The 25,975-nt window shown below is 44.4% G+C and overlaps 2 protein-coding genes across 2 annotated transcripts in view; one reads left to right on the top strand and one right to left on the bottom strand.

Annotated features, from left to right (window-relative positions):
• Positions 1-265: 265 nt before the first annotated feature.
• Positions 266-24,932, bottom strand: COG4 (component of oligomeric golgi complex 4). Its single transcript, XM_001500840.6, has 19 exons — positions 24,510-24,932; positions 22,800-22,882; positions 21,980-22,094; positions 19,862-20,036; positions 18,866-19,059; positions 17,124-17,229; positions 16,430-16,587; positions 15,638-15,696; positions 13,293-13,426; positions 11,483-11,601; positions 10,755-10,921; positions 9,767-9,932; positions 5,564-5,626; positions 3,120-3,236; positions 2,448-2,540; positions 1,785-1,868; positions 1,456-1,557; positions 1,065-1,193; positions 266-842 (listed from the first exon to the last, which is right to left on the bottom strand). The coding sequence occupies exons 1-19, from the start codon at positions 24,678-24,680 to the stop codon at positions 708-710; spliced, it is 2,370 nt and encodes a 789-aa protein (XP_001500890.2). The 5' UTR covers positions 24,681-24,932; the 3' UTR covers positions 266-707.
• The window catches only part of SF3B3 (splicing factor 3b subunit 3), a 52,320-nt gene continuing 51,259 nt past the window's right edge, over positions 24,915-25,975 (top strand). Inside the window, exon 1 of the mRNA XM_001500830.7 lies at positions 24,915-25,053. The gene's annotated coding sequence lies outside the window, so the exon portion shown is untranslated. The remainder of the gene's footprint in view (positions 25,054-25,975) is intronic.

Raw genomic sequence — 25,975 nt, 5'->3', positions numbered from 1 at the left:
GGAGCAATTCCCACCTCCCCTGGCACTGTGGGAAACTGCCCCTGGGATGATCCAGGTTCTGGCACAGAGGGCCCCAGAGGGCGATGAGAGTCCAGGATTGGATGAGGTACCTGCTATCATGTGGGTCCTGGCGGTAGCTGTGCATTCACTCTGGGTGCGGGAGGGGGCTGAGGCCTTAGGCTTTTACCTTCACATTTTAGGGGAACTGGTGGACCTGTCTTGCCCTGTAGCATCCAACCCTCCCTGGAAACAGCACACTGGCATCTCTCTGAGGAGTGTCTTTAATCAGGGTGATCATAAACCTCACAGCCTCTCCTCAGAGTAAACTTAATTCCCCAGGTCCCCAGATGCACCCAAGGCCTTTAGGGCTGGCAGGGAGGCAGGCAGCCTATTTGCTGCAGTGTCCAAGGATGAGAGAATTACCACCCATGCAGAAAGCTGGCCTGCCTTGGCTTTCCCACCTAATTAAGAGCCCAGGGGGACCCACCTCTCGTGGTGGGCAGAAGCTGCCCCCAAAGCACCACCCAGACAGGTCTGAGTGCAGAGAGTGGAGTGAGTCGAAGCCTTGTTTCCCTGCTGCCGGCAGTGGAGTGGTCTGGGCTGTCAGAGCTCCCCGTAAGCCAGACAGCCTTGCTCAGTTCCTTGGCTGTGGCCACTTAGGAAATGGGCCCTGAAGTGTGATGGGCCAGGTGAGCTCACCCTGGCAGCTACAGGCGCAGCCTCTTGATGTCCTCGCTGCGAAAGTCTATGCGCAGAGCTAGTACCTGGCGTACTTCAGCAGGGGTGAGACGCCAGGTCAATGGGCCGGAGTTGGCACCCCAGTAATCTAGGATCTCGGTCACCTGTGGGGAAGAACAGACAAGTCAGCAAGGAGGAGCTATCCTGAGACAAGGCCTTGGGCTCCACCAGAGGCAGAGCAGGAGTGCCCAGGAAGGAGAGGGTACCCTGCAGGGCTGGGCTGCTGGCAGAGACATGGTTTTGAGGGAGTAGCAGGGATCCAAATTTTATCTCTGCCTCTCTTCCCAGTCACCTTTCCCTGGCTAGGTGAAGGGAGCCCCACATACCCGCTCCAGATTGAGGATTGTGGCCATCTGGGAGAGCCGGGCAAACTTGTCTCGGATGGTCCAGGTGGTCACCGTGGTAAGGTAGGCAACGAGGGACCTCAGCTCCTTGTCAAACTGCAGACCACCCAGCTGCAGGGGAACACAAGACCAGTCACTCTTCAAGGCCTAGCCCTCTGACCAAGCAGAAATGGCTCCCAATTTCCCTCAGTGCTGGGCTGCAAGGCCATCTGGGCCTCAGGTGGTGCCTCGGTCAGCTCCAAGGCCTCAGAAGTCAGCCTAGATATGCAGGGCCTGGGGGTGGAAGACAGAGGGATGCAAGTCCTGGGGGGACAGGACTTGTTTTCCTCAGAGGGGAAACAACAGAGCGGGGACCTATACTTTCTTGACTTACCCGGTTGAAGGTGGACTTCAGCACCACTTTCTCCAACTCGACTGCAACAAGGCTGGTCATAAGGCTGGTCAGGCTGTCATAGATGACTGGGGACAGGCCGGCCTGCACACAGAGGCTAGACATCAGCAGAGTCTCACCTAGCCCCTCTGCCTCTACCGGAGTCTTTGAGGGGTGGGGACAGTTAAATGAGGCCATTGGGGAGTGTTTCTGCAGGCTGGGGCTTGGAAGGGCTTTCAAGGTTCCCAGCAGGAGTGTGATGAGGAGCCACAGGCTGCTGGTATGGGACAGGTGGGTAATTTCATAAGCGAGTCCCTAGAGCCTCTGCTCACCTTGAACTCCGCCATTTGCTGCTCCAGGTTAAGGATGAACTGTTGTACCCAAGGGTCATTGGCCTCATAGTCATTGAATTCTTCCTATTGTCAGGAAGCAAGGTGAGTCACTGGGGGCTTCTCCAGGTATCCTTCACTCCCACCCCACTTCCACACCTCTTAAGAAAACAGGGGAAGAGGTCCTTCCTCTCCTATAACTTCTGACTCATCCAGCTCAAAGCCAACTTGGACACCTAGGCTGGCAATAACTTCTGCTGCTGCATCACACTTCTGACTGACAAGTGGCCCTGGGCTGGAGCAGTGGCCTACACGATATGGTAAAGCTCCTGGCATTTTATTCCCTCTTGCATCTCATGTTCTACAGGAATGAAATCATAGGGCTAGAAAAAAAGCTCCTAAGTCTACAATGGAGTGGGCAAAAAGAGCCTCAATAAAAGAGGATGACTGAGGTCAAAGCAAACTCCCTTTAGATGTCTTATGGAGCCTTTCTGACTCCAGGAACAACCTAGTCTTCCAGGGTGAGGGAAGGGGGCCTGAGAAGCACGTAAGGTCTAGTCTTACAGCTTAAGGTCTAGTCTTCAGACAGCTCCACTGCCCTCTAGCTGGGGGCTGGGGGAAGGAGGGGTAATCCTGAGCTTTATGGCTGCTTGTGGTCAGGCTGACCTCCTCGATGTTGTGGGAGACAGAGAGAAAGGTGTTGATCCAAGGCTGCACCTGCGGTTTGATGGCTGTGCTGTTTAGCTCCGTCAGCCCTTCCTGCAGAAGAACCAGGCAGAGATGCTTCGGACAAAGAAGGCACACGCCCCCACCCCTTCCCTTTCTCTTGCTCCATCCATCTGTTGACTGTCAGAATATTTTTCCAGTTCTGAGGCTTTTCTGCAGACCCTATCTGAAGTCTATCAGAGATAATGCTAATAAAAGAGGCCAGGGACAACGTGTTCCTTTCCAGATCTGTGCCAATTCAGGTCCAGGCCAGAGATGAGGTCCTTTTTCAAAAGAAGAGATTTCTTAGTGCCTGGTGTTAGGCAGCAGCTCTGGCTAAGGCCAAGCGAGAGGTCTGAGTAACCCCATGGCTCCATTTCCTCAGAGCACCTTTCTGAGGGCTCTTGGCACTGTGGGAGCCATGTGAAGATTCTAGAGGACCAGAATGCTGGCCTTTCACTGTGACAACTACACTGCTGAGAAACCAACAGGGCCTTCAGTGGCTTGCATGCTACTCCCTCACCCCTCCTCCCTGTTTCCTCATACACTTGGAGCTCAAGATAAGCCAGTAACAATCTTCTCAGAGCAATACACAGACACAGGAGTCAGCCAGCAGTTGACCCTGGGGCTTACCTGCAGGAGGTCTCGGAATTTGCTGGACACGGCAGCCAAGTCAGAAAGGCAGCTGTCAAACTTGGCCTGGGCCTGCTCCCCTCCAATGCCCTGGCTGAACAGCTTGGTACAGTCACTCTAGGGGAGAATACTCAGCTTTCAGAACACGCCTGGCGCACGGGAATGTGAGGTAGGCAGAGAGCAGGCCAGTGTGCAACCAGCCATTTCTCCTACTCCTGCCTTCTCTGGGAGCAGCTATCGCCTATTCCAGGCAAGAGCCCTAGCTAGGTTTCAGAACCTGGATTCTCTCCTGGTGGGTAGCTAGTTGGCTCCCACTACCCCCTGTGTAATATGGGGATACTGGTGTCAGGGGATGTGAATAAGAAACACGAATACCAGAAATTTTTTCATGTTTTTAGGGTCAGACATGCTAAGCATAAGTGCTTAGCCCAGTTCCTGGCATGCAGTAGGCATTAAGGAGATAGTAGCTACTGCTGTTATACTTTCTGCTTGTTAAATATTTTGGTCTGGCTGCCCAAGGGAGAGTGTCATGATTATAGCTAAGATTTAAGTGCTTACTGTGTGCCAGGCCCTGTCCTAAGCATTTCACTTTTATTAATTAAAGTACCTATCTTATGAAGTAGGTACTATTATTATCCCTATGGTACAGATGAGGAAACTGAGGCACAGAGAAGTTAATAACTTACCTTAAGCCAGACATCAGTAAGTTGTGGAACTGGAATTCAAGCTGGAAACTGGCTCCAGAGCACCTGTTCCTAATCCCTACACTATAGCCTAATTGGAGAGAACTCCACAGGGGGAGCTGCTTGAAGCTCACCATGTTTTGGGTTGCCAGGAGCTGCCCACATTTCTTGGAACCCCTTAAAAGTTTATGCTGTTTTGGCTACAGCAGGAGCAGCAGTGTGGAAGAGCTGTAAAGGCACTGATCTAGCAGGCAGAGGCCCTTAGTTCCCATGCAGCTCCAATACTGACTATCTTTAACTGGCTTTTTAACCTCATCTGTAAAATGGGCACCATACCACCTGACCTGCCTGTCTCAAAGAATTGCTGATGGGGTTGAGAAAGAAATCTAAGGGGGGTGAGATTTATGGGAATTATTTTTTCAGCTCTTTGCTAGCCTTCTTTTGTTTCACTTGGCTAATTCTACCAGCTCAGTTATGAATTTCTAATATTTCCTCAAATTTTACTTTAAAATTCAACAGACTAATTTTAAGGACAAAGTCAGGCACGTAATCTAAGATGCTGTGACTTAAAAATGATGACAGCCACCTTGTTGAATACATTCAAAGTGACAGACACCATGTTATTGGTACTTCAAGCATTCTAATTTTATTCCATTTTAAGGCCACTGTGGAGTAAATTCCTATTCTAGTCCAGTGTACATCACTGCTGTAAACTCCTACCTGACTGCTGTCTCTGAGCCTCCCTCAGGAACATCAACTACTAGGCCCTCTTCCTGTGTGCTGGCTCCTAGCCTCCTTAGTCTGCCCAGCCCTAAAGCTGACACTTAGCACCAGCTCAGTGCACACTGAGCCCTATGCCTCTGCAGCAAAGCACCCTTCTTGGTATGAGTGCCCACCAGGGAGGCAGGACCCTGGCCTCCCTCCTCTCCTAGAGGCAGAGTTTGGGAGCAGGGAAGAGTTGGGCCCCTCATTTTTTAACACTTCACAAAGTGATTGCTCCAAACTGTTATTTCTATCTATTAATGCAATTATTAACTACCACTCCATGCCTCTCATGTACCAGGTGCTTTACATTATCTTGTTCAATTCTCACAACCACCCTATGGGGCAGAGATCATTCTCTCTGTTTCACAAATGAGGAAACTGAGGCTCAGGGAGGTTACAGGACTTGCCACAGGCCACACAATTTGTCAGTGATCAAGTGGAGATCTGAACTCGGGTATCTGATTCTAAATCCAATCAATTTCCACTATACTATGTGGCCTTCCTTTAAAAAATGATACCAGCAACCAGCTTAATACAGGGTTTGGTGAACCCTACCTCATCTTAATCTCTTAAATTTATGGAGGACTTTATAATTTTTATAAAGTGCTTTCAACACAGTGTATTAGGCCATCCAACAAACCCAAAGTAGGGCAGGATGGAGAGCTGTATCTCATTTAATAGATGAGAGAACTAAGGCTTTGAGAGTTAAGGGACTTGTCCAAGGTCACATGCCCAGTATGTGTTGGAAGATCTAATTTGAATTCTGATCTTCCAATTCTTGGGCCAGAGCTCTTCACACTGGCCCAGAGACACCTTGCTACCACTTGATTCACAAGGCAATCACTAGTGAATCCCCTCAAGTGCTCTGAAGAAGAGCTGGCTCAATGCCAAGGAATGCCAGCATCCCCATCAGGATGTGTGTGTACAGGGCTCCCTCTCAATATGAGGCCTGGGGAGGCTGCAGTGCTGAAAGCTGATAGGCAATTTCCCCTGTACCTCCAGCGTCTTCTTCAGAGTAGAGATGTTTTCACTGCAGACTTCCACGTTGTTCAGAGTCACCTGGGAGATGAGGACAGAAGAATGTGACTTTCTGCTCACTCGTGTTTGGACCCACTTCAATGCCAGAGTGGCTGACCGTTGCACTCCTGAGGCTCGGCGGTGGGCTAAGGAATGCCTATAGCACTGTCATCAGGCAGGGTACTCAGGTCTCGGATTGGGCAGAATGGTGAACCAGCCTCGCCCTGGTTCTCCTGTGCCTGACATCAAGGCAGCAAAGCCAACCTGCCACAACCTCAGAGGTAGTGACCCCAGGTTTCAGGTTTTTTTGCCCCATGTTTAGGCACACAGGTCTGGGAGAAGTCCTGGAGCTTCAAACCTCCAAGTACAGGTCAAGATGCAAAAGCTGACGTTCATTAAAGAAATACTTCCTGAGAGCCTGGCAACTATGAGGCATTTTCTCATCCGTTATTTCCCTGACTCTGCTAAATAGCCTCTGCAAAACAAGTATTATTAAGGCAGATCATAGGTAAAGATGAGATCCTCAGAAAGTGAAAGAATTTACCAAGGTCAGGCAACAACTGATTCAGCAAATTTTACCTAGCGCCTGCTGTTGCGCCAGGCACTGTTCTAGGGACCAGGGAGAAAGCAGTTAACAAAATAGACACAATCCACGGCCTCACAGCATTTACATTCCAGAAGGGAAGTCAGATAATAAACTGACGTATTACATAATGTCAGGTAGTGATAAACACCATGAAGAAAAAAAAATAAAGCAGGTTAAGGAGACAGAAACTCAAAGAGTGACAGGCTATGGAGCTCGAGGCAGGATTCAGGCCTCCTGACTCTAGGCCAAGGGCTCCTCCTTTCATAACTCAATTTACTTTTAAGCTCAGTGCAGAAATAACCATCATAAAAAGCAGTATGTGACAAAAGTGATAATTAAGGCATAAATTGCTATGGCCACTTAGAGGAAAGAAAAAACGTTTTGGTCTGAGGATTCAAGGAAAGCTCCATGGTGGAATTGGTAACTGAGCTGAATTTAAAAGGCTGGAACATGATTCTGACAGGAGAGGAGGGTGAGTACATTTCTCCACCCGTCAGCCTCTCCCTCGCCCAGTGTCCTGTTTGAAATTTTCTTAATGGTACTTAGGATTATCCGACATTATCTTGCTTGTTTCTTGCCTTTCCCATGAGAATGAGAGCTCCACGAAGGCAGGGATCTAGTCTGTCTTCTTCATTGCTGAGTCTCTAGTAGAGCACTGTCCAATAGAACTTTCTTGATGATGGAAGTATTTTAAATGTGAACAGCCCAGTATGGTAGCCTCTAGCCATGTGTGGCTATCGAGCACTTGAAATGTGGCTGGTGCAACTCAGGAACTGGGTTTTTAAATTTAAATAGCCATCTGTGGCTAGTAGTGGTAACCATATCAGGCAGTGCAGCACTAGAACCTAGGATAGTGCCTGACATATAGAAGTTTCTCAATAAATATTCATTGAATGAACGAATGAGTAAATGAATACGTTTTGGAGAAGGGATAACATCAGCAAATGCAGAGTGGAAGGAAACCCCAAAAGGTATTTGAGGATCAGCAGTGAGTGCACAGACACATGCAGGGAAATGGAAAGAGGAGGAGCTACAGAGATGGGTCAAGTCAGACTGGGATGTGGGTGCTATGGTGTCCTGTGGACAATGGGGTGGCACTGAGGGTTATTTAAAGCAGGTGAATGCCACATGAGCACAGCTGTGGTTTGGGAATACTAACCTAGAGGCTGTATGTGGGAAGAATTACAGAGTTTGAGAGGATCACACAGCCTCTGAACTGGTGTGCTCGTGGCAGGACCAGGAAGGCAGGGATGAGGCAGGGAGGAGCCAATTTTCAAGAGATAAGTCAGGAGCTTCAAGATTTCAGGGTACAAGGAGAATCCTAGAACCCCAGGGATTGAGTGTAGTACATCCCTTTCATGTTCCCAAGAATGTCTCCCTTGTCAGTGTCCTGTAGCCAATACTGAAAGATCATGCTGCTGACAGTGCTGTGGCCACTTCCATTGTGGGTGGATAAGACTAAAGGCCTTTTGTTAGCATGCTAAAAAAGAAGGCTGCTAACATTACAAGCTTCCAGAGAAATAACTGCACTGTCATGAAGCTCAAGGATGAAGGCCACAACATAAATGTTTCCGAGGCATTTAAAGACACCAAGAATAATCTGTCATGAGAGGAAAATGAATTTGGGTTCAAATGGTATTGATTTCAAAGTTTCCTTGTACTGACAGTCCTTGTAAGCATGCACTCACTGGGCTTATCCCAGCTCACGGCGAATGATATGTCAGCACCACTGGGGAATTCATTTTGACAGCCCAATGAATCAAGGTGACATAAGAAATAGGCCCTGTGGTGGGAGTAATGACATTTTAAGTACTTGGCATCAGGAAAACTAGAAACCTGTCACCAAGCATTTAGCATCACCTTTCTTATTGGCCTTATCTTCTGGGCCCTCAATGAAACTGTCTGAATGAGAGCATAAAATGTGCGAACACACAGCGGTCAGACTAATGGGAACCTGTGAAGCCAACTGGTGGAAAATAGGACTAGAGTGGCGAGATGGGTCAGGTTCAGGAGGCCTTCAACAAACCACCAGGTGAAGATGTCTAGCTTCGATGTGGTAGGTAACAAGGAGTCAATGAATGTTCCTGAGTGGAGAAGTCAAAAAATAAAAGTAAGTTCTGTAAAAAATGAAATAGAACTCAAACAAAATGAAAATTTTAAGTCAATTCATGATCACGTGAAGCTGGTTGCCAGATATTTTGTCAAAGTTCTCCGAAGGTACCATATTCAGAGGCAACAGTTTGTTGGAACTGATCCTCTTTTTCCGCAACAACCATGACATCCTAGATTGACAGAATCCATGTGCGTGGAAAATATTTTCAATGACAGAAAGCGGGGCTCCCTAAATAGCTTCCGTACAGGATCTGTCTGAGGACTAGTTACCTGCCTCTGAAAGCAACAGCTCTTAACTCTTTTGGGGTCATAGACTCCTTTAAGAATCTGATAAGGGGCTGGCCCTGTGGCCGAGTGGTTAAGTTCGTGCGCTCTGCTTTGGTGGCCCAGGGTTTCACCGGTTCAAATCCTGGGCGCGGACATGGCACCGCTCATCAGGCCATGCTGAGGTGGTGTCCTACGTACCACATCTAGAAGGACCCAAAACTAAAACATATACAACTATGTACTGGGGGGCTTTGGGGAGAAAAAGGAAAAAGAAAATCTTTAAAAAATAAATAAATAAACCAAAATAAAATTAAAAAAAAAAAAGAATCTGATAAAAGCTAAGGACCCTGCTTCCAGAAAAAATACATGTGCACATTTCTGCATCCAACCCCAGGGTGTTCAGAGACCCCATGTATGGACTGTTGATTGAGAGCTCTGCTATTGGATGTTTCCTCAGCCTGTGAACCAGGAGCCAAGAAGACTCAGGGTCTGGCCCAATGTGGGGATGGAGCAGAATGACCTCTGACAGCACTGTTCCCACTCATGCCAAGATGGCATGTGCCAGAGAGGCCTGATCATGAGCTCAGGACTCATCTGTGTTCTTTCTGGCTCATCACAAACTGGCTCTTACCTTGTATAAATCCTTTTATTCTTCTATGCTTCTCCTTGCCCAGCTGTGTCACACAACTAATGAGACTCACTGCTTCATCACATCTGTCATTCTGGGTAGTTAAGGGCTTTAATAAGGTCACCTTTCTGCAGGTGAAAGCCTAAGAAGTATGCTAGAAAATCAGTCCTGGTAGGCCTAGAGGACTGGTACCTACCCATGCTGGGGGACTGTCCTCAGAGGAGTAGTCTGGAGGCTTGGCACAGATATTACAGTCGGCTCTGTGACAGATGCAAGCCAAACTTGATACTCAGTAGAGCCCCTGAACAGCTGGGCAGTGCTCTTGGGAATGAACGCTGGGGAAAGCTGAGGCACCCAGCTTTCCAGGCAGGGAATAGTACATGTCCTGGCTTGAGCTGCTCAGAAATAGGTCCCTGGTAAGAAATGATTTCAGAATCTTCTAGGAGGAGCTTTCCTTAAAGGAGTTTTCCTTCTATGTAGACACTGGAGGAAAAGTCTCCAGTTGAAGGCTGATTATATTGTAACTTAGAGGTCATAGTTTAACCTCTTGAGATAAACTGACCAACTCTTAACCTGTGGGGCTACCTACCAGGAAGGATAGCTTCGCCTCGTCAGTGCTCTCGATGCCTTTTGTGTCAAATTTGCCCTGCTGGAGGCTGCTGTGCATGATGTTGACGGCACTGGTCACCCCACGCTGGATGTCCTGTAAGGTGGTGGCCGGGAAGCCCATCCGTAGCTTGTTACACAGGACGTCTCTAGGGGCAGAATGGCATATGGGGATTGACAGCACTCAACTTGGCCTCTAGGACAGCAGGACCAGAGGGCCTACTACCCTGACCCAGCAGAACAAATTGGTCTTTTGCGGGGGAATAACTAATCCCTGAGATCACTGTAGGAGACCTTGAGCAGCCAGGGTATGAGACAGACCAAACAGCCCCTCAAGAGCACTCATGTGACAAGAACACGCAGAGGAGACTGGCCAACTATTTACTTCCTATGAGGCCTTCAGTTATCATCACTGAGCTCCAAGAAACTCTTCAGTACAGCTTAATGAAAGGAAGTACTGTGTAAGAGTTGAGAGAACAGGTTTCAAGACAGTTGGTTTGGGACTCTAGTCCTTATTCCACTACTTATGAGATGTGTGATCTTTGACAAGAGATAGAATCTCCCTAAGCCTCAGTTTCCTCATCTATAAAAGAGAGCTAATAGTGCCTACTCACAGGGTTGTTATTAAGACTGAATAAGAGCAGGAGATTAGCATAGTGCTTGGCCTGTAGCAATGGTAACTAAGATCGTTAATATTACAACTACTGCCTTCATCTGAACCACCTGTTCTCCTTCCTAGGTCTGAGGACCTTATTGGTCCAATCCTGTCCAGGGAACACAGATTTGGCCCATAAGACATCTGTTGTACAGCTGCCTGGAGCCAAGGATGTTGTGTTATGGATAGGAGCTTTTATCTTCTATAGAACTTCACTAGAATCATAAGGAAAACAGGAAGAAACAAATGGGCCTCAGGAATCAGTCATATTAGGACCTTTCTGCCTCCTAGAAAGGAGAAAGGGAGTCAATCATACCTGAAGTCAGACTCCAGCTCTGTGGTGGCGAGGTTGATCATGGCACAGAGACAGTCGATGCTGGAGCTGGACAGAGCCCGCCCAATGCACTTCTTAACAATGTAGAAGACATCATCCACCATGCTGGATGTCAACTGGCCCTTCTCGTAGGTGTCCAGAGCCACAGCCTACCCAAAAGGCAAAGCACTCAGTGAGGGCCCTAGTTCTGCATGCCACTGTTCTAAACGGTCCTGGAACAGGCCCAGGCTCTGCTTCCTTTTCTCTACCTTGTGCATGTTTTTCCCAACATGGCTTATTCTGGTCACAGCTTGATGTGGATCCTCTTTGCCAAAATAGCTCATTTCCCTATTGATCATTACATTAGAAAATTAAGTATTTAGGGCCTTTGCCTTGAGGACAACTGTTACCCGGGATGTAAGACTTCAAGAGAGACCCTTTTTCCCCAAGACTCCTCACCCACATACCTCCAGGGAAGAAGGGAACAAGTAGGCTCCCTGAGGAGCTGAGGTGTTCTTTTGTGATCCTTGGGAAAGAAGTCCCAGCTGGGTCCACAAAGAGCACGACAACTCTAAAGACGCCCTCTACCCATACAAAGTGGTGCCACTTAGTCTGCATGCAAGGGTAACCTCAAGGCAGTACCAAGAAATATGATACACCTTGGCCATTTCCTTCAGCCTGACTTCTTGAACAGGAAGCCCCACTTCCAAGGGATGTGTCCTCTGTCCTACCTTATTGACAGTCTCCCTCATGAAGTACTCCTCCATAGTAATATATAAGCCAATTAGCTCCTGCATGGTGCAGCTCAATAGGCAGTTATTGAGGAGCTTGTCCAGACACTTCTGGTGTTCTAGGGGACAGCCAAGAAAGGAATACTCACTTTTCTTCTCCAAGGGAAGAAGATCAACTTTTTTCATTTTTTCACATTCTTTTCTAGTCTCTGTTCCAAATCTGTACATAATCTACACAGTTATAATCACTGTACAGGTACAAATTTGTATTCTGCTTTAAAAAATTATACATAAATATTTTCATTGTTTCTACATAGTTTATTTTTTCTTCTTTTTAGATTACTTATTTTTAATGGCTGTGTGATATTTCATCAGGTAGATAGTCTGTATTTTTTTAAACTACTCTCGTATTTTTAGACACTCGGGTTATTCCCAAATGTTTTGTCATTATTAGAGGTAATTGGATATCATAGTAATTGGAAATTATAGTGGCCATTTTTGTACAAAGATTTTTTTACTTCTTTTCCATTATTTCCTTAGGATTAATTAGTAAGATTCAAAAGATGTAAGTTTCCAGGGCAAAGACTGAAATATATTGGGTACAGAACATCTCATTCTCTAAAGTAGTGTTATCCAACAGAATTTTCTGATGATGATGGGAATGTTCTATGTCTGTGTTGTCTAATATGGTAGCCACTATTGAGCATTTGAAACGTGGCTAATGTGACTTAGGCTAACTTTGTGCATTCTGCTTTGGTGGCCTGGGGTTCGCTGCTTTGGATCCCAGGCACGGACCTACGCACTGCTCATCAAGCCATGCTGTGGTGGGCGTCTCACATATAAAACAGAGTAAGATGGGCACAGATGTTAGTTCACGGCCAATCTTCCTCAGCAAAAAAAAAAAAAAAAAAAAAAAAAAACTGTGGCGGAGGGCAGCCCCATGGCATAATGGTTAAGTTCAGTGTGCTCTGCTTTGGGGGCCTGGGTTCGTGGGTTCAGATCCGAGGTGTGGACCTACAACACTCATCAGCTATGCCGAGGCAGCGACCCACACATAAAGTGGAGGACAATTTGCATGGACGTTAGCTCAGGGCTAATCTTCCTCCAGCGAAAAAAGAGGAAGATTGGCAACAGATGTTAGCTCAGGGCGAATCTTCCTCATCAAAAAAAAAAAAAATTATGAGTAGGGGAACTGGGAGACTGAGGGAGAGAGTGAAAGGCTTTCTTTACATGATATACTCTTTTTGTGTACTCTTTATATTAATACTCTTTTCTTAATATTATACTTTGACACTATATTGAGGTGTAATTTATATACCATAAAATTTACCCATTATATGGGTACAATTCAATGATTTTTTAGTAATTTCATAGAGTTTTGCAACAATAGCCACAACCCAGTTTTAGAATGTTCCTATCTTTCCCAAAAGTTCCCTTGTGAAGATATCTGTATCTTTTTGTTCTGTCTATGTACCTATTATGTGCACATATCACCTACTTAAAGTAAACACCAATCCATAATCAGATCTGGTGAGGAAGCATGGCATGGGCAAAAGAGCAGAGGAAAATCATTTAACCTTTCTGGGCATTAGCTTTCCTCATTTGTAAAATGATCAGATGGGCTCAGAGGTCCAGTTCAATTCCAAAATTTGGTAAGTCTAGATTTCCTCCTAGGAGTCAATTTGCCCACAGACTCCCAGAAGCTAACAAGTTCTAGTTATTTTCTATGATGAGATCTGTGGCTTAACTACTACAAAACAGTACCAACTATACCCCAGCCCTCCTAGAGAATACAGGAAACACCTTTTACCTTGCTTTACTTCTTCTGAGGCCATGGAGTCCCCCACCTCAAAATCAGAGCTGATCCTCTTTCTGAGGAAGCGTAAGTACAGCTCGCTGCGGGCATTCATCAGGGTGACTTCAGTCAGGATAGGGTCCAGTTCCCTGAGACACACGGAGCAGAAGGAATAAGCAGGAGGGCACTAGATTCCCTCAGATATAAAAGCTACAGGGCAAACATAACCCCAAACTCCCCCTCCCCCCGGGGCCCACAGGGGTCAGCTCCGTCAGATAGTCATCCTGGCTCTGCTGGCTGGATTATAACCAGAGGCAGCTGTCAACCACATATTCTATTTACATGTTTCATCTGAATCGTTCATCTCCTAAAATCCTGCCAGGGCTATTAAGAGATTGGGAGGTGTGTTTTCAAAAGTGGTTTGAGTAAAAATTATCTATGCCTCATGTAGACGAAACCACACCCCTCCAACCTCTTATTTAGCTTTGGTGAGATTTCAGGATATACCCACACCCATTCATCTAACCAGATGAACAGCCAAAACAATCATGAAAAAACAAAACACAACAAAACATACTTCTCAATCTCAAAACTAACTACAAACCTACAGCAATCAAGACAGTGTGGTACTGGCCTAAGGACAGACATGGAGATTAACTGAGAGTCCAGAAATCACACTTATGGCCAAATGATTTCCAACAAGAGGCTAAAAGAATTCAATAGGGAAAGAATAGTCTTTTCAACAAATTGTGCTGGGATAACTATTATAAAGAGTGAAGTTGAACCTTTCTTTTACATTATATACACAAATTAACTCATTTTCCACACTGAAGTTCAAGAGATCTTTTCAAAACATAAATCTAGTCATATCATAATCACATGATTTCCTAGCTCTTAGGATACAAGACCCTGAATGGCCTGACTCCAACACCCTGTCCAGATTCATCTCATATCAGGCTCTCCCCAACTCTCTGCCTTTCAACTACACTGGCTGCCTTTCAGTTTTTCAAACATCCAGGACCTTTGCACATGCTTGCCCCCCTCCCCCCACTCTACCTGGGACACTCTTCACTTCTTATCCTTACTTACTCTTGAGGTCTCAGATCTAAGGTTATTTCCTCAGGAATTTTTCCTTGAACTTCATCAACTTAGTTTACACTACTTCATTACATACTCTCTCTACTCTACATTTAGTATATTACAGTGGTTAATAGCACAAACTCTGGAGTCAGATTGCTTGGATTCTATTCCTGGCTCTGCCACTTTTTAGCTGTATGACCTTGGGTAAGTCACTTAACTTCTCCAAGCTTCAGATTCCTCATCTGTAAAAAATGTTTATGGATTAAGTCAGTGATCCTCAACTGGGGTGACTTTACTCCCCAGGGGACATTTGGCAGTGTCTGATGACATCACACTATCAGCATCCAGAGGGTAGAGGCTGGGGATGCTGCTAAACATCTGAGAATGTACAGGACAGTCCTCCATAACAAAGAATTATCCAGCCAAAATGCCAACGGTACAGAGGCCGAGAAACCCTGGATTAAACAATTTAATTTTTGTTAAGTGCTTAGAACAATGCCGGGCATGTGGTAAACACTATATGTGTTTGCTAGTATTATTATCTGTCTACTTTATAGACCATAGACGCCACAACGAAAGAATTATGTCTGTCTTGCTCACTTTGCTTGTTGCCATATCCTCAGTACCAAGGACCAGTGTCTGGCACATAATGTGTACTCCGTAAAAAATTTGTCGATTGAATGAATACATTTTTATGTTTGGATTTTCTTTTTACAAGCATATATTACTTTTATTAGAAAAAAGAAAAACTTTAAAATTTTAGGACAGTAGTTATCTTTGGGGGAGCGAGAGGAGGAGAGTCACTTTGGGGGCTTCAAAAGTATTGGTAGGGGCAGCCCCATGGCTGAGCAGTTGAGTTACATGCTTTGCTTCAGTGGCCCAGGTGTTTGCTGGTTCGGATCCTGGGTGCAGACCTATGCACCGCTCATCAGCCATGCTGTGGTGGCATCCCACATAGAAGAACTAGAATGACTTACAATTAGGATATACAACTATGTACTGGGGCTTTGGGAGAAAAAAAAAGAATGGAAGATTGGCAACAGATGTTAGCTCAGGGCCAATCTTTGTAAAAAAAAAAAAAAGCATTGGTAATCATTTATACTTTATGAACCACACATATGTTACACATACGCTTTTGTTTGTATGATATATTCCATTAAAAAAAAGAGTCATAGATAAAATATTTTTAAAACATAGACCACATTGTAACAGAGTATTCTCTGAATGATACATGATTACCAATTCAAACTCCTATGGGCTGAAGGAAAGAGGCTTATTACCTTGGTTCTATTTTTTCTGTTGCAGAATTTCTCATCATGTTGTTCTGGACGTGCCGAAACTGCAATATACCACAGAAATGAGAATGCTTTCCCCATCCTCCTTCTATCTGCCTCTTCCTGGTCACTCCAAACTTCTGGCATACAAGTTTGTTTATGAGGTAGGACAAAAGTAGGCTTCCAGGATGATGAGCCAAAGATTTACTTTTGATTTAGATGTGAATGCTCACCTCTATTTTATTGCACTTAAAAGTGATGCTAATGATGTTCCAATGGACTATTGTCAGGAGTCACCTAGCGTTCTAGAAACAAAATTGTATGGGGCTTCTCCTATTTCTAAGTCATATTCTTACTTTCTATGCTCAAAGGAATGGAGAAATAAAGTTCTGAAAAAGCAAATGGTACCTTTAGCACTTAAGGAACTAAGGAGAAATTTGAGACAAACTACTTGACACTAACTAGGACCTTAAGAAATAAAATTCTCATAATATCACCAAAAGGCATTGTTGAACATTCTGTGATAGAGAACTGGTCAACGTTTCTGTTGTGTTCCTTTCAGTAAGCTCTTTCTATTTCCTTCTCAATATTGTACTGAGGCCATCGTCATCCTGACAACACCTCAAGTCCAAAGTAAGCTGGTGATAGGCAAGATGCAGGCCAGTCTGCCTTTGGGATTTATTTTTCTCCTGTCTGCAACTTTTTTCATCCCCCCCCCCCCCCCCCCCCGCCGCAATTTACTATTCAGTGTTGCTGGCTAATGCTGCTTCCAAAATGCCTGTGGCTTTCCCTGCTCACCTGCTGGTGGTAGTCCCTCTGCTTGATGAACTTGTCTACCACCTTCTCCACCTGTCTGTCACATTCCACCTGCAGATATTTTATCAGGTTATAAAGTCTCCCCGGCCCATAATAGGTCTCTACTATTGGTTGGTGGGTCTCCACAATGCGGGCAATCCCTAGAAAGGAGACAGAGAGAGGGTTGGATTCCAAATATTCTTCCCACAAAATAAACTCCTTTTTTCATCCAGGATTGACCCAGGGTCTAACTCAAACCTATTTGGCTGTTTCACCTCCCAAAATGAATACAAATGGTTCTTGGTGGGAGTTGCTAAGCAAATTTGTCTGTTAAATATGCACAGTGCTTGGTATATCAGTAGGCATTTGATAAGTTACATTGATTGTTCCTATAGGAGCATCTTCAGAAATCAGCATCACTCTCTTCCCAGTAATTTATTTTAATATTATTAATTATTAAACTTACTCTTAGAGTTTGGGTCTTGAGGGTTAGAGAGGATCAAAACACCTGAGAGACTCTAACTAATCTTTGCTAATCAGACACTGAATTGGGAAGTTAATTCTCCAATAAATTAATACATAGTAAACTACAGGATTAAATTAAAGGCATCGAGCTAGCGGGCAGAGAAGAAAAGCTTGGATGCAGGTATTAGATAGAAATGTCTCCAGTCTCGCCAGAGTGGAGAAAGAGGCTTGCCTTCAAACAGAAGAGTAAGTGTATCTGCAAAGATGACTGCAGCTCTTCGATCACTCATGTCTGTCCCTAGCACCAAAAGTAGATTCTCCTCAGCTTTACTGGCCACCTGAAAGAAGCAGAAAATCCACATGTATTTCTCAGACCAAAGGCTAGCCTCTGTTTTCCAAAAAAATCTCCCACTGGCTTTCTTTTCCTTATATTTCTGTTGATGCTTGAAAGCCTAGGCAGCACAGAGGAACCTCTCGTGGGAGCTCTGGGTTGTCTGGGCCTCAGGCAGGACAAAGAACTGGAGCACAGTGGTAGCTCTTCTTCCATTCAGAGCTATAAGTAATGCTTTCTTTTTCTCTGAAAATATGTACTGCCATTAGCCAAGGGAGAGTCTTCAGTTTCAACAGTTGTCTCAAAGTATGACAGCTATCACTAATGGTGCTTCGTGGAGCAGCACAAGGAATCTGGGTACTGTGGAAGGGAATTTTAAGGGATAAAGTAGAAGCCATTTCTAAGTCCCAGAGGGCAAAATACTGATTAAAAAAAGCACCATAAAGCAGTTAAATTTTATTTCTAATTAATCATTTTTTTAGAATGGGTAAAACACACACACTTAAACATTCAAAAGGAACAAAGGAGTGTTTGGTGAAAAGTGATTCTTCCTGTTACCTATGTCTCTTGGTCTCCTAAGTCTTCTCTTCAGAGATGACCACTGTTAGTCCTTCCAAAAACATCCTACACTTATACAAGCATACATCCTTATTGCCAACCCCCTCATTTTAAACAGGGATGGTAGCATACTGTTGTTTAACTTAACAAACCACATATGTTAGAGAGTGAAATACGTCAGCACAAATGGAACTGTCTCAGGTTTTATCTTTTTTTTTTTTTTTACTGAGGAAGATGCGCACTGAGCTAAGATCTGTTGCCAACCTTCCCCTTTTCGCTTAAGAAAGATTTGCCCTGAGCTAACACCTGTGCCAATCTTCCTCTCTTTTGTATGTGGGTTCCTGCCACAGCATGGCCACTGCCAAGAGGTGTAGGTCTATGCCCGGGAACCGAACCTGGGCCACCAAAGCAGAGCATACAGAACTTAACCACTAGGCCACGGGGCTGGACCCTCATTTTTCTTAATGGCAGAAGAGTGTTCCATTATAGAGAATTTTGTAGGGGAGGAAGAGGATGGACTCTGACATACAGTTAAAAAAAACCCTCAACAACCCTCTGCACACATGTCTGCTGAGATTTACTTCTCTCCATCTGAGGTCGGGGGGAAGGGCACTGAGACTTTAGCTGAAGCCTGTTTCTTTTCCAGGATTAAACCTTAAGTGACCTCACCTGCTTTATCTCAATGTGGCTTATTTTGAGACTCAAGCCTGGTGAAGTCTTAAAACCACTAACCAACAACTCCAAATGCTCTTAAAAGAAGCCAGTTCCTGGCTGACAAGTTGAAAAGGGTGAGACAACTTTTCAGAGAATTTGCATTTTAATTTTCCTATTCTTTTACTTGGTCCATTGGAAATAAATGTGCATCATGGCCTAGCAGATATCTAGGCCATGCCTGGTACAAAGTAGACTCGCAACAGATAGTGTTGAATGAATGTATGCATCCAGTCCTGCCAGGCTAAAGCAAGAGCAGAAAAGAGTCAAATCCTGTGGCAAGAAAGTATCCACAGAAACTAGATCCCTCCAGCGCCCCAATCTGCAGGCAGAGAACCATACCATTATCCTGCCAAGCTATTAGGGGCCCATACCTGCTTGCAAAGGTATTCTGAGAACTTGCTTAATCCCTCCTCATGCAAACCCAGCAGTGGGAAGATCTTGAAGAAGCGTTCCACCTGGGGTAGATCCCCTTCTTTAGTGGCAATGGCAAACTTCTCTGTTACAATGGCTTTGAGACGCTGCTCAGCTTCCTGCAGCAATTTCAGGTTGGCATCAATCATGCTTCCTGTGCAACGGGAAGAAAATGGGAATGAACGTAAAGAATGGTACTATGTCAGGTCTATGCCACTTAGTCTGCACACCTACTATTCATTCAAAAAATATGTATTAAGCACTTACTGTGTGCAAGATACTGTACTAGCAATATGGATAATTAAGAGATGAATCAGCCATGATCCTACTGTCACAGAAGTTATAATCAAGTGAAAGAGATAAGATTTGTGTACAAATAACTATAATAAAAATCAGTGCATGAAAAGTGTCATAAGAAAGGTGCCCACAAGTCACATTTCTGGTTGAAGTAATCAGAAAAGGCTTCTTAGAGATGATATCCCATCTCTCAAAGATGGACAGGATTTTGATACCTGAATAGGAGAAACATACATTCCATGAAAAAGGAATGAAATGAGCAAAGAAATAGAAACAGAAGGATGAAAAGAGTATTTGTGGAGTATTGCAAGTAGTATATACCCTGGCATATAGAGGAGCTCAACAAATATGTGCACAATGAATGGATGTATGAGTGAATAGCATGACATAAGGCTAGAAAGAGAGAGTGGGTGGAGATCACGGAAGGCCCAGAATACCAGGCTAAGAAATTAATTTTATAAGTAGGCAATACGGTCAAGTAGTTCCTTTCCCATAAAATGGGAACAACAACACATGCCCTGGGATGGTCTAGGACTTATAAGGGTCTAGTACTAGACAAGGAAATTTCCTAACAGATGACTTTTTCCTGGTTGACTTTGCCTAGTTCAGATTACAGATGCTTGTAACTAAACCAGAAATCAACAGTGTGCAATGCCAACCTTCTTTGCCCTGTCGGCTGAGCTCAATGACTGACTTGTCCAGGCACAAGTAGCGATGAATGTGGGCTGCAGCCTGCTCATAATCTTCATTCCTCAAAGCAGTCTGAACTCCATCCATGCAGAACTTCAGGTCCAAGATGTCATCAGCTCTCTGAATGGCTTGATAGAGGCGGTTCTGCAAAAAGACTTGGTGCTTAGAATAATGTCCTATGCTTTCAAAAACATCTCTCCAGAAGGTAGGGAGATTCAGGTGCTGAATCTGGATAACTAGAGGTCCTTTTCAGGTTTCACTGATGAATTAAAAAACACCACGACTGCCACTCACAAAACTGTTACTGAGGGGCCACCTGGTGGCGTAGTGGTTAAGCTCGCATGCTCTGCTTTGGCAGCCTAGGGTTCGCAGGTTTGGATCTCGGGTGTGGACCTACACATCACTCATCAGGCCATGCTGTGGCAGCATCCCACATACACAATAGAGGAAGACTAGCACAGATGTTAGCTCAGGGCCAATCTTCTTCACCAAACCAAACCAAACCAAACCAAACCAAAAAACCTGTTACTGATGATGGTCAATATCACTGACAAGTGTCGTTTAATATTTATATGACCAGATCATTCATTTTAATGGAAGCAGGAACATGGATAATCCATATTTATATTTAGCTTATATTGTTAAATTTATAATAGAACCAGAATGTATTTGGGGAACGTGACACTGTAAACCAAGTAATAAAGTGAAATAAGTGGAAAGTATTTTTCTTTTAGAATAAGCAAGAATGTTTAAAAAACTTTAATATGTGAGTTGCTGGCTGTGTGGCTATAGGGTTTTATGGTAAGATATTTTTGCAGAATCTGAACAAACAAATAGGGAAGGGTTATGCTACTTCAGAAGGGCAAACTGAGGCTGGGACTGACTTGTTCAAGAGCCCAGACCCTGTGCTACTCAATATAGTAGCCACTAACCACCTGTAGCTACTGAGCACTTGAAATGTGGCTAATCCAAATTAAGATCTGTATATATATATATGTAAAATGCACACTGGATTTCAAAGGCTTAGTGCAAAAATAAAGAAGGTAAAATATCTCATTAATATCATTTTAAAGTGATTACATATTTAAGTGGTATTTTGGATATAACGGGTTAAATAAAACATAGTATTAAAATTATTTTCACCTATTTCTGTTTTACTTTTCTTTTTTTTTTTTTTAAAGATTTAATTTTTTTCCTTTTTCTCCCCAAAGCCCCCTGGTACATAGTTGTATATTCTTCGTTGTGGGTCCTTCTAGTTGTGGCATGTGGGACGCTGCCTCAGCGTGGTTTGATGAGCAGTGCCATGTCCGCGCCCCGGATTCAAACCGATGAAACACTGGGCCACCTGCAGCGGAGTGCGCGAACTTAACCACTTGGCCACGGGGCCAGCCCCATCTGTTTTACTTTTCAAACATGGCTACTAGAAAATTTAAAATTACATATGTGGTTCATGTTAGATTTCTTCTTTTCCAATCTGTATGACTTTTATTTCATTTTCTTTCCTAATTGCCCTGGTTAGACCCTCTGGTACAATGTTGAAGAGAAGCAACAAGAGCCGACATCCTTGTTTTGTTCCTGATCTTAGGGCGAAAGCACCTAGTCTTTCACCAATAATTATGATGTTAGCTGTGAGTTTTTTACAGATGCCCTTTATCAGGGTGAGGAAGTTCCTTTCTATTCCAAGTTTGTTGAGTGTTTTTATCATAAGGGGGGTTGAATTTTGTCAAATGCTTTTTTTAAATCTATGAGATGATCATGTGGTTTTTGTCCTTTACTCTATTGATACGGTGTAGTACATTAATTGACTTTCAGATGTCAAACCAATCTTGCATTCCTGTGATAAATCTCACTTGGTTATAGTATAGCCCTTTTTATATGTTGCTGGATTCGGTTTGCTAGTATTGTTGAGGATTTTTATGTCTATTCATAAGAGCTATTGGTTTGGAGTTTTCTCTTCTTGTGATATCTTTGTCTGGTTTTGGCATCTTGCATTAGATTTCTATCGGATGGTGCTGCTCCAATTTCTAATGAGGTGGGTTCTCTACTGCCCTTTACTAACTCAAACATCAAAAGCAGAATGAGATTACCTTGGCCAGGTCAAGCTGGCGGACTTTGCTGGACACATTCTCAGCTAGGTTGCAGGTAAAGGTGATCATTCCAGCTAGCTGTTTTGCATCTCCTTCAATCAACTGTAGGTTGGGACTGGAGACACACAGTGTCAGCACACACATATCCATAGAGGCAGAGGATAGGAGTAAGAGACGGAAAAATTTTTTTTGTAGATGGCGACTACATCTTCTTTTATACCTCCCACAACTCTTAGCTCACTTCACTCTATCACAGCTTCTTATCAAGAGTGTTTTACTGAAAATTCAGGCCTATAGTTAATAAAAAAATTAATTTCTGTAACTACTAAAAAAACTCCTAAATAGGTATTGCCAATGAATTAGAGAAGAGATTCTCCCAATTGCTAAGTGAGCATAAAATGCACTAACCAACAATCTAAGAGGGTGATGAGATCAAAGAGCAATTTTTATGACTAGCAAATACACAAAGTCTGCAAAAACTGTAGTCCTCAAACTTGAGCCATACATCAGAATCACTTGGTATGCTTGCTAAAACAAAGATTCCTAGGCGCCCCCCTCCAGAGTTTCTGGTTCAGTAGGTTTGGAACGGGGCCCCAGAATTTGCATTTCTAACAAGTTTCCAAGTGATGTTGGTACTTGCTGGTCCAAGGACACTTTGAGAACCACTCAACCATATCCTTAGATGTTCACTTTACCTTGAGGTAACACTCCTCTACATTTCAAACTCAGCTGGCATTTTAGAACAGAAAGTTAGGAAAAATAACTTATCCAGTGGTCCCTGTTGGAATTTACAACAGCTCTTGCTGAAATGAAGACTCACCCCATTCGGTGGAGAGTGACCATTTTACTTTCAATGGTGTTTTGCTGTTCCAAAAGAGCATCCAGCTCTCTCTCCACCACTTTCTGAAACACAGAGAAACATTCTGTCCTCAGAATGGTCAGAAGCAACCTTAAGAGTTATCTAACCCAATCACTTAGCTAAAGGATGAATCCCATTTCAAACATCTTCTTTCCTTTCACCAAGTTCCCCTAGAACTTTAACAAACAATACTTCATTTTTGCACTTATCACAATGCATAATGATTATTACCTTATGTGTACCGTATTCCATCTAGCAGATGAACACCCAAAGGGTGCTTCCTGTGCTTAACACAGGAAGGCATTTAAAATATAATGGCTAAAGAAACAAAAGCTCCAAAGTGGTGGTTACAAAAAGTCTCTTCATAGTGTACAGTCAATATCCAAAAGGGATAAATATAATTCCCTCAGCCATTTACTGCATTACCTCAACTAATGTAACCTTCTTGCGCTTGAGTTTCATCTGTAAAAAAGGGATAGTACTACATATGCCATAGGACTGTGGTGTGAGCCAAACAAAATAACAAACATAAAGTGCTTAACATAGTATGTGGTTTATGATTCAATAATAGCCATTAATATTAGGTATACATTTCTATTAAAATAGTCCAGTAGGATCCAGAGGGAAACTTCCCCTTGACAGTCATCAAATACAAATATGGAACTACTATTGTTCTGTCTGTAGAGATCGAGTTAACTTTTCCCCCAAAGTACTGATTGACTCAGTGAACGCAAGCTTAGGAATCTTGAGTCAGGAGTACTTAATTTTATAAAGCATATCTTGCTGAAAATTGTATCAGAAACTGCTAGAGTTGGTGCAAGTTAATATTTGAAAATATTTGAAGATACTAATGATCACCCCTTCTCCCCCACCCAGCTGAAACTGAGTTTTGTGCTCAATCTTAATTAAAAGTTTGGTTTAGGGAACAGTTACTAAACTTTTAGATCTCTTAGATAGCTTAGATCTTTAGACAGCTTAGGTCTCTTTCTTCTGACTGGCAAGGAACCCAACTGACATTCAAAAATGTATTGATTGGCAGCATCAGGCCGCCACGGAAAAGTGAAGGAGGCTGCAAGGAATCTTCGACAGAATATAGTCCACGCCCCTGATTTGATACAATGCAGGGGTACAAGAGATGAAGGGACTTGTCCAAGACTAGATAGTTGTGCCTGAGTCTTAAAATCTCAAGCTTCTACAAAGTTGTGCATTTAACCGAAATGCTAAAACGACACCCCCAAATTATTCCCCACAAGAGGAAGTTTTAAAACGCTTTGGTTTATGTGCAATGAATTCCCGCTTAAATGAGATAAAGGGGTGAAAGTGTTTCATAATTTTTAAACTGCTAAGTCAACGCAAGAGAGCCTATGTTCTCATTTTGAGAAGCAAGCGAGTTGGCGTATACCCTCAGTCTAACTTTACTCTGTCAAAGAAACCTAATGATCAATGGCGGGGTGGGGCAGATCGCCCAGATAACAGGGAAAACGAGCTCGGGGGTGTCAGACTGAGTGAACAGAGACGTCAAGTCCACTCAACTATACTGCTTCCTGAGTAGGTGCTGTTTTGTTTCTCTCGGCAAGGAGAGAACTTCCCACAGCCCACATTTCCCAAGACTGACAGCTCCTACGTCCACTGCCCCTAGATCCTCCTGGAAAAAGAGGCTCAGCCCCCCACCTCCTCGCCGCAGAGCCGTTCGTACACAGCCTCCAGCTCCTGCAGCTCGGTCAGGGAGCGAATGAGCTCGATGGAGATTTCCGAGCAGCGGCCTCCTCCCACCCCTTCAGGCGGCGGAGGAACCCCTGACAGCTTCGGAGGGGAATCGAGGTCCGCCATCTTGGTCCCCATTCTGCGCTTCCGGCCCCGCGAGGCCCCCTCCCCGTTGGCGTGCCGGATCTTTGGGGCTGCCCACAGAAGTGCCCGATTTATTCATTTATTTTTGTTAAGTCTACTTTAAAAGACCTATTCTCCTGGAAAAAGTGACGTCAATAAAGTATGTTTAAATAATTTTCAATGCGGCGTGGGAGCAAAACAGAAGCACTAAAAATTATATGTACATTCTTCAGGCGCCGGTTGGGGACCTTTTTCCGTCGCGCGCCAACCGGAAGGTCCCTGTCTTAAGAGCTAATGGCGGACGCCGGCGGGTTGGCGTTGGCGGTGGCTTAGGCCTCGAAGGAGTTCAGCATCTATCGGATATCTACGCCATCCTCCCGGCTGCAGGGTAAAGAAGCAGCCTCCCGACCTCCCCGGTCTGGGGAGTGGAGAGCGGCCATGTAGGAGGGTGGGCCGAGCCTCTGCTGGGGTGTCTGAGGCAGCGTAGGCCCGACAGGTCCGGGCAAGGGACGAGAAGGAGCTAGAGGGAAACGCTTGGGGCGCGAGAACGGCTCCCAGGCATGGTCTCCGGTTTCCGTCCCCAAGATGGGAACGAGACGTGGCTCAAAATAAGCCTTCTAGAGATTGCCTAGCTTTTAGGCCTGGGGGAGGTCTGAGAACGAGCGAGAAGGACGTCTTTTGGAGAGAGTAAACGACACACCGACGGGAAGGTGCAAAGATCGAGCGTGTTAAAAGCGTAAATAACGGGAACAGTCTTAGGAGTCAGGACCCTGTTTTGAATTTGTGTTTTGGTACTGGGGCAACTTGTTTTCCCCTCTCGCCCCTTTTTTTTAATCACTTGTAAAATAGGGGACGGTAATTTTTATCTTGAAGACTTGTCAGAGTTTAAACGCTATGATGTTCCTTTGGCACGTGGAGAGGGGGATGGAGGAAGCATTCACAGGCGCATTTTCTAGTAATCACAGACCGTGGAGGAAATCATAAAATTTCCCAAGTTTTGGTGTTAATGGTTCCTGGTGTATAGTTCTTGTTGTTCTAGGCTGATCTTCTACCGTAATTCAACTTCCTCCATTACCCGAGATAAAAGTATAGCTGGGGAACGTGGATCCACCAGCTTTGAGGAAAATGAATTCCACGGATTGTAGCGGATGCCATCAGTTATAAAGGAACTGGAAAGTAGGCTGACTTCTTCGGTCAGCTATAAAGAATGAAAAGTAGCCTGGGGGGAGCTTTTCAGGGCTTCAAAAGTGACCAGTGGTTTCGTCTGTCTGTCTGTCTGTCTCTCTTTTTTTAATAACAATTCTTTAGCT

Source organism: Equus caballus, chromosome 3, assembly GCF_041296265.1.
Source record: "Equus caballus isolate H_3958 breed thoroughbred chromosome 3, TB-T2T, whole genome shotgun sequence".
Lineage (NCBI taxonomy): Eukaryota > Metazoa > Chordata > Mammalia > Perissodactyla > Equidae > Equus > Equus caballus.
The sequence above is the reverse complement of the archived record's forward strand: the minus strand, read 5'-3'. Positions and strand labels throughout refer to the sequence as shown.

Coding starts and splice junctions, on each gene's coding strand:
- COG4 (XM_001500840.6), bottom strand. CDS start 24,680: ATGGGGACCAAGATGGCGGACCTCGATTCCCCTCCGAAGCTGTCAGGG. Junction 11,602..13,292: donor CTCAGAAGAAGTAAAGCAAG/GTAAAAGGTGTT, acceptor GCTGTCCCCTAG/AACACCAGAAGTGTCTGGAC. Junction 1,194..1,455: donor TGAAGTCCACCTTCAACCGG/GTAAGTCAAGAA, acceptor GTTCCCCTGCAG/CTGGGTGGTCTGCAGTTTGA.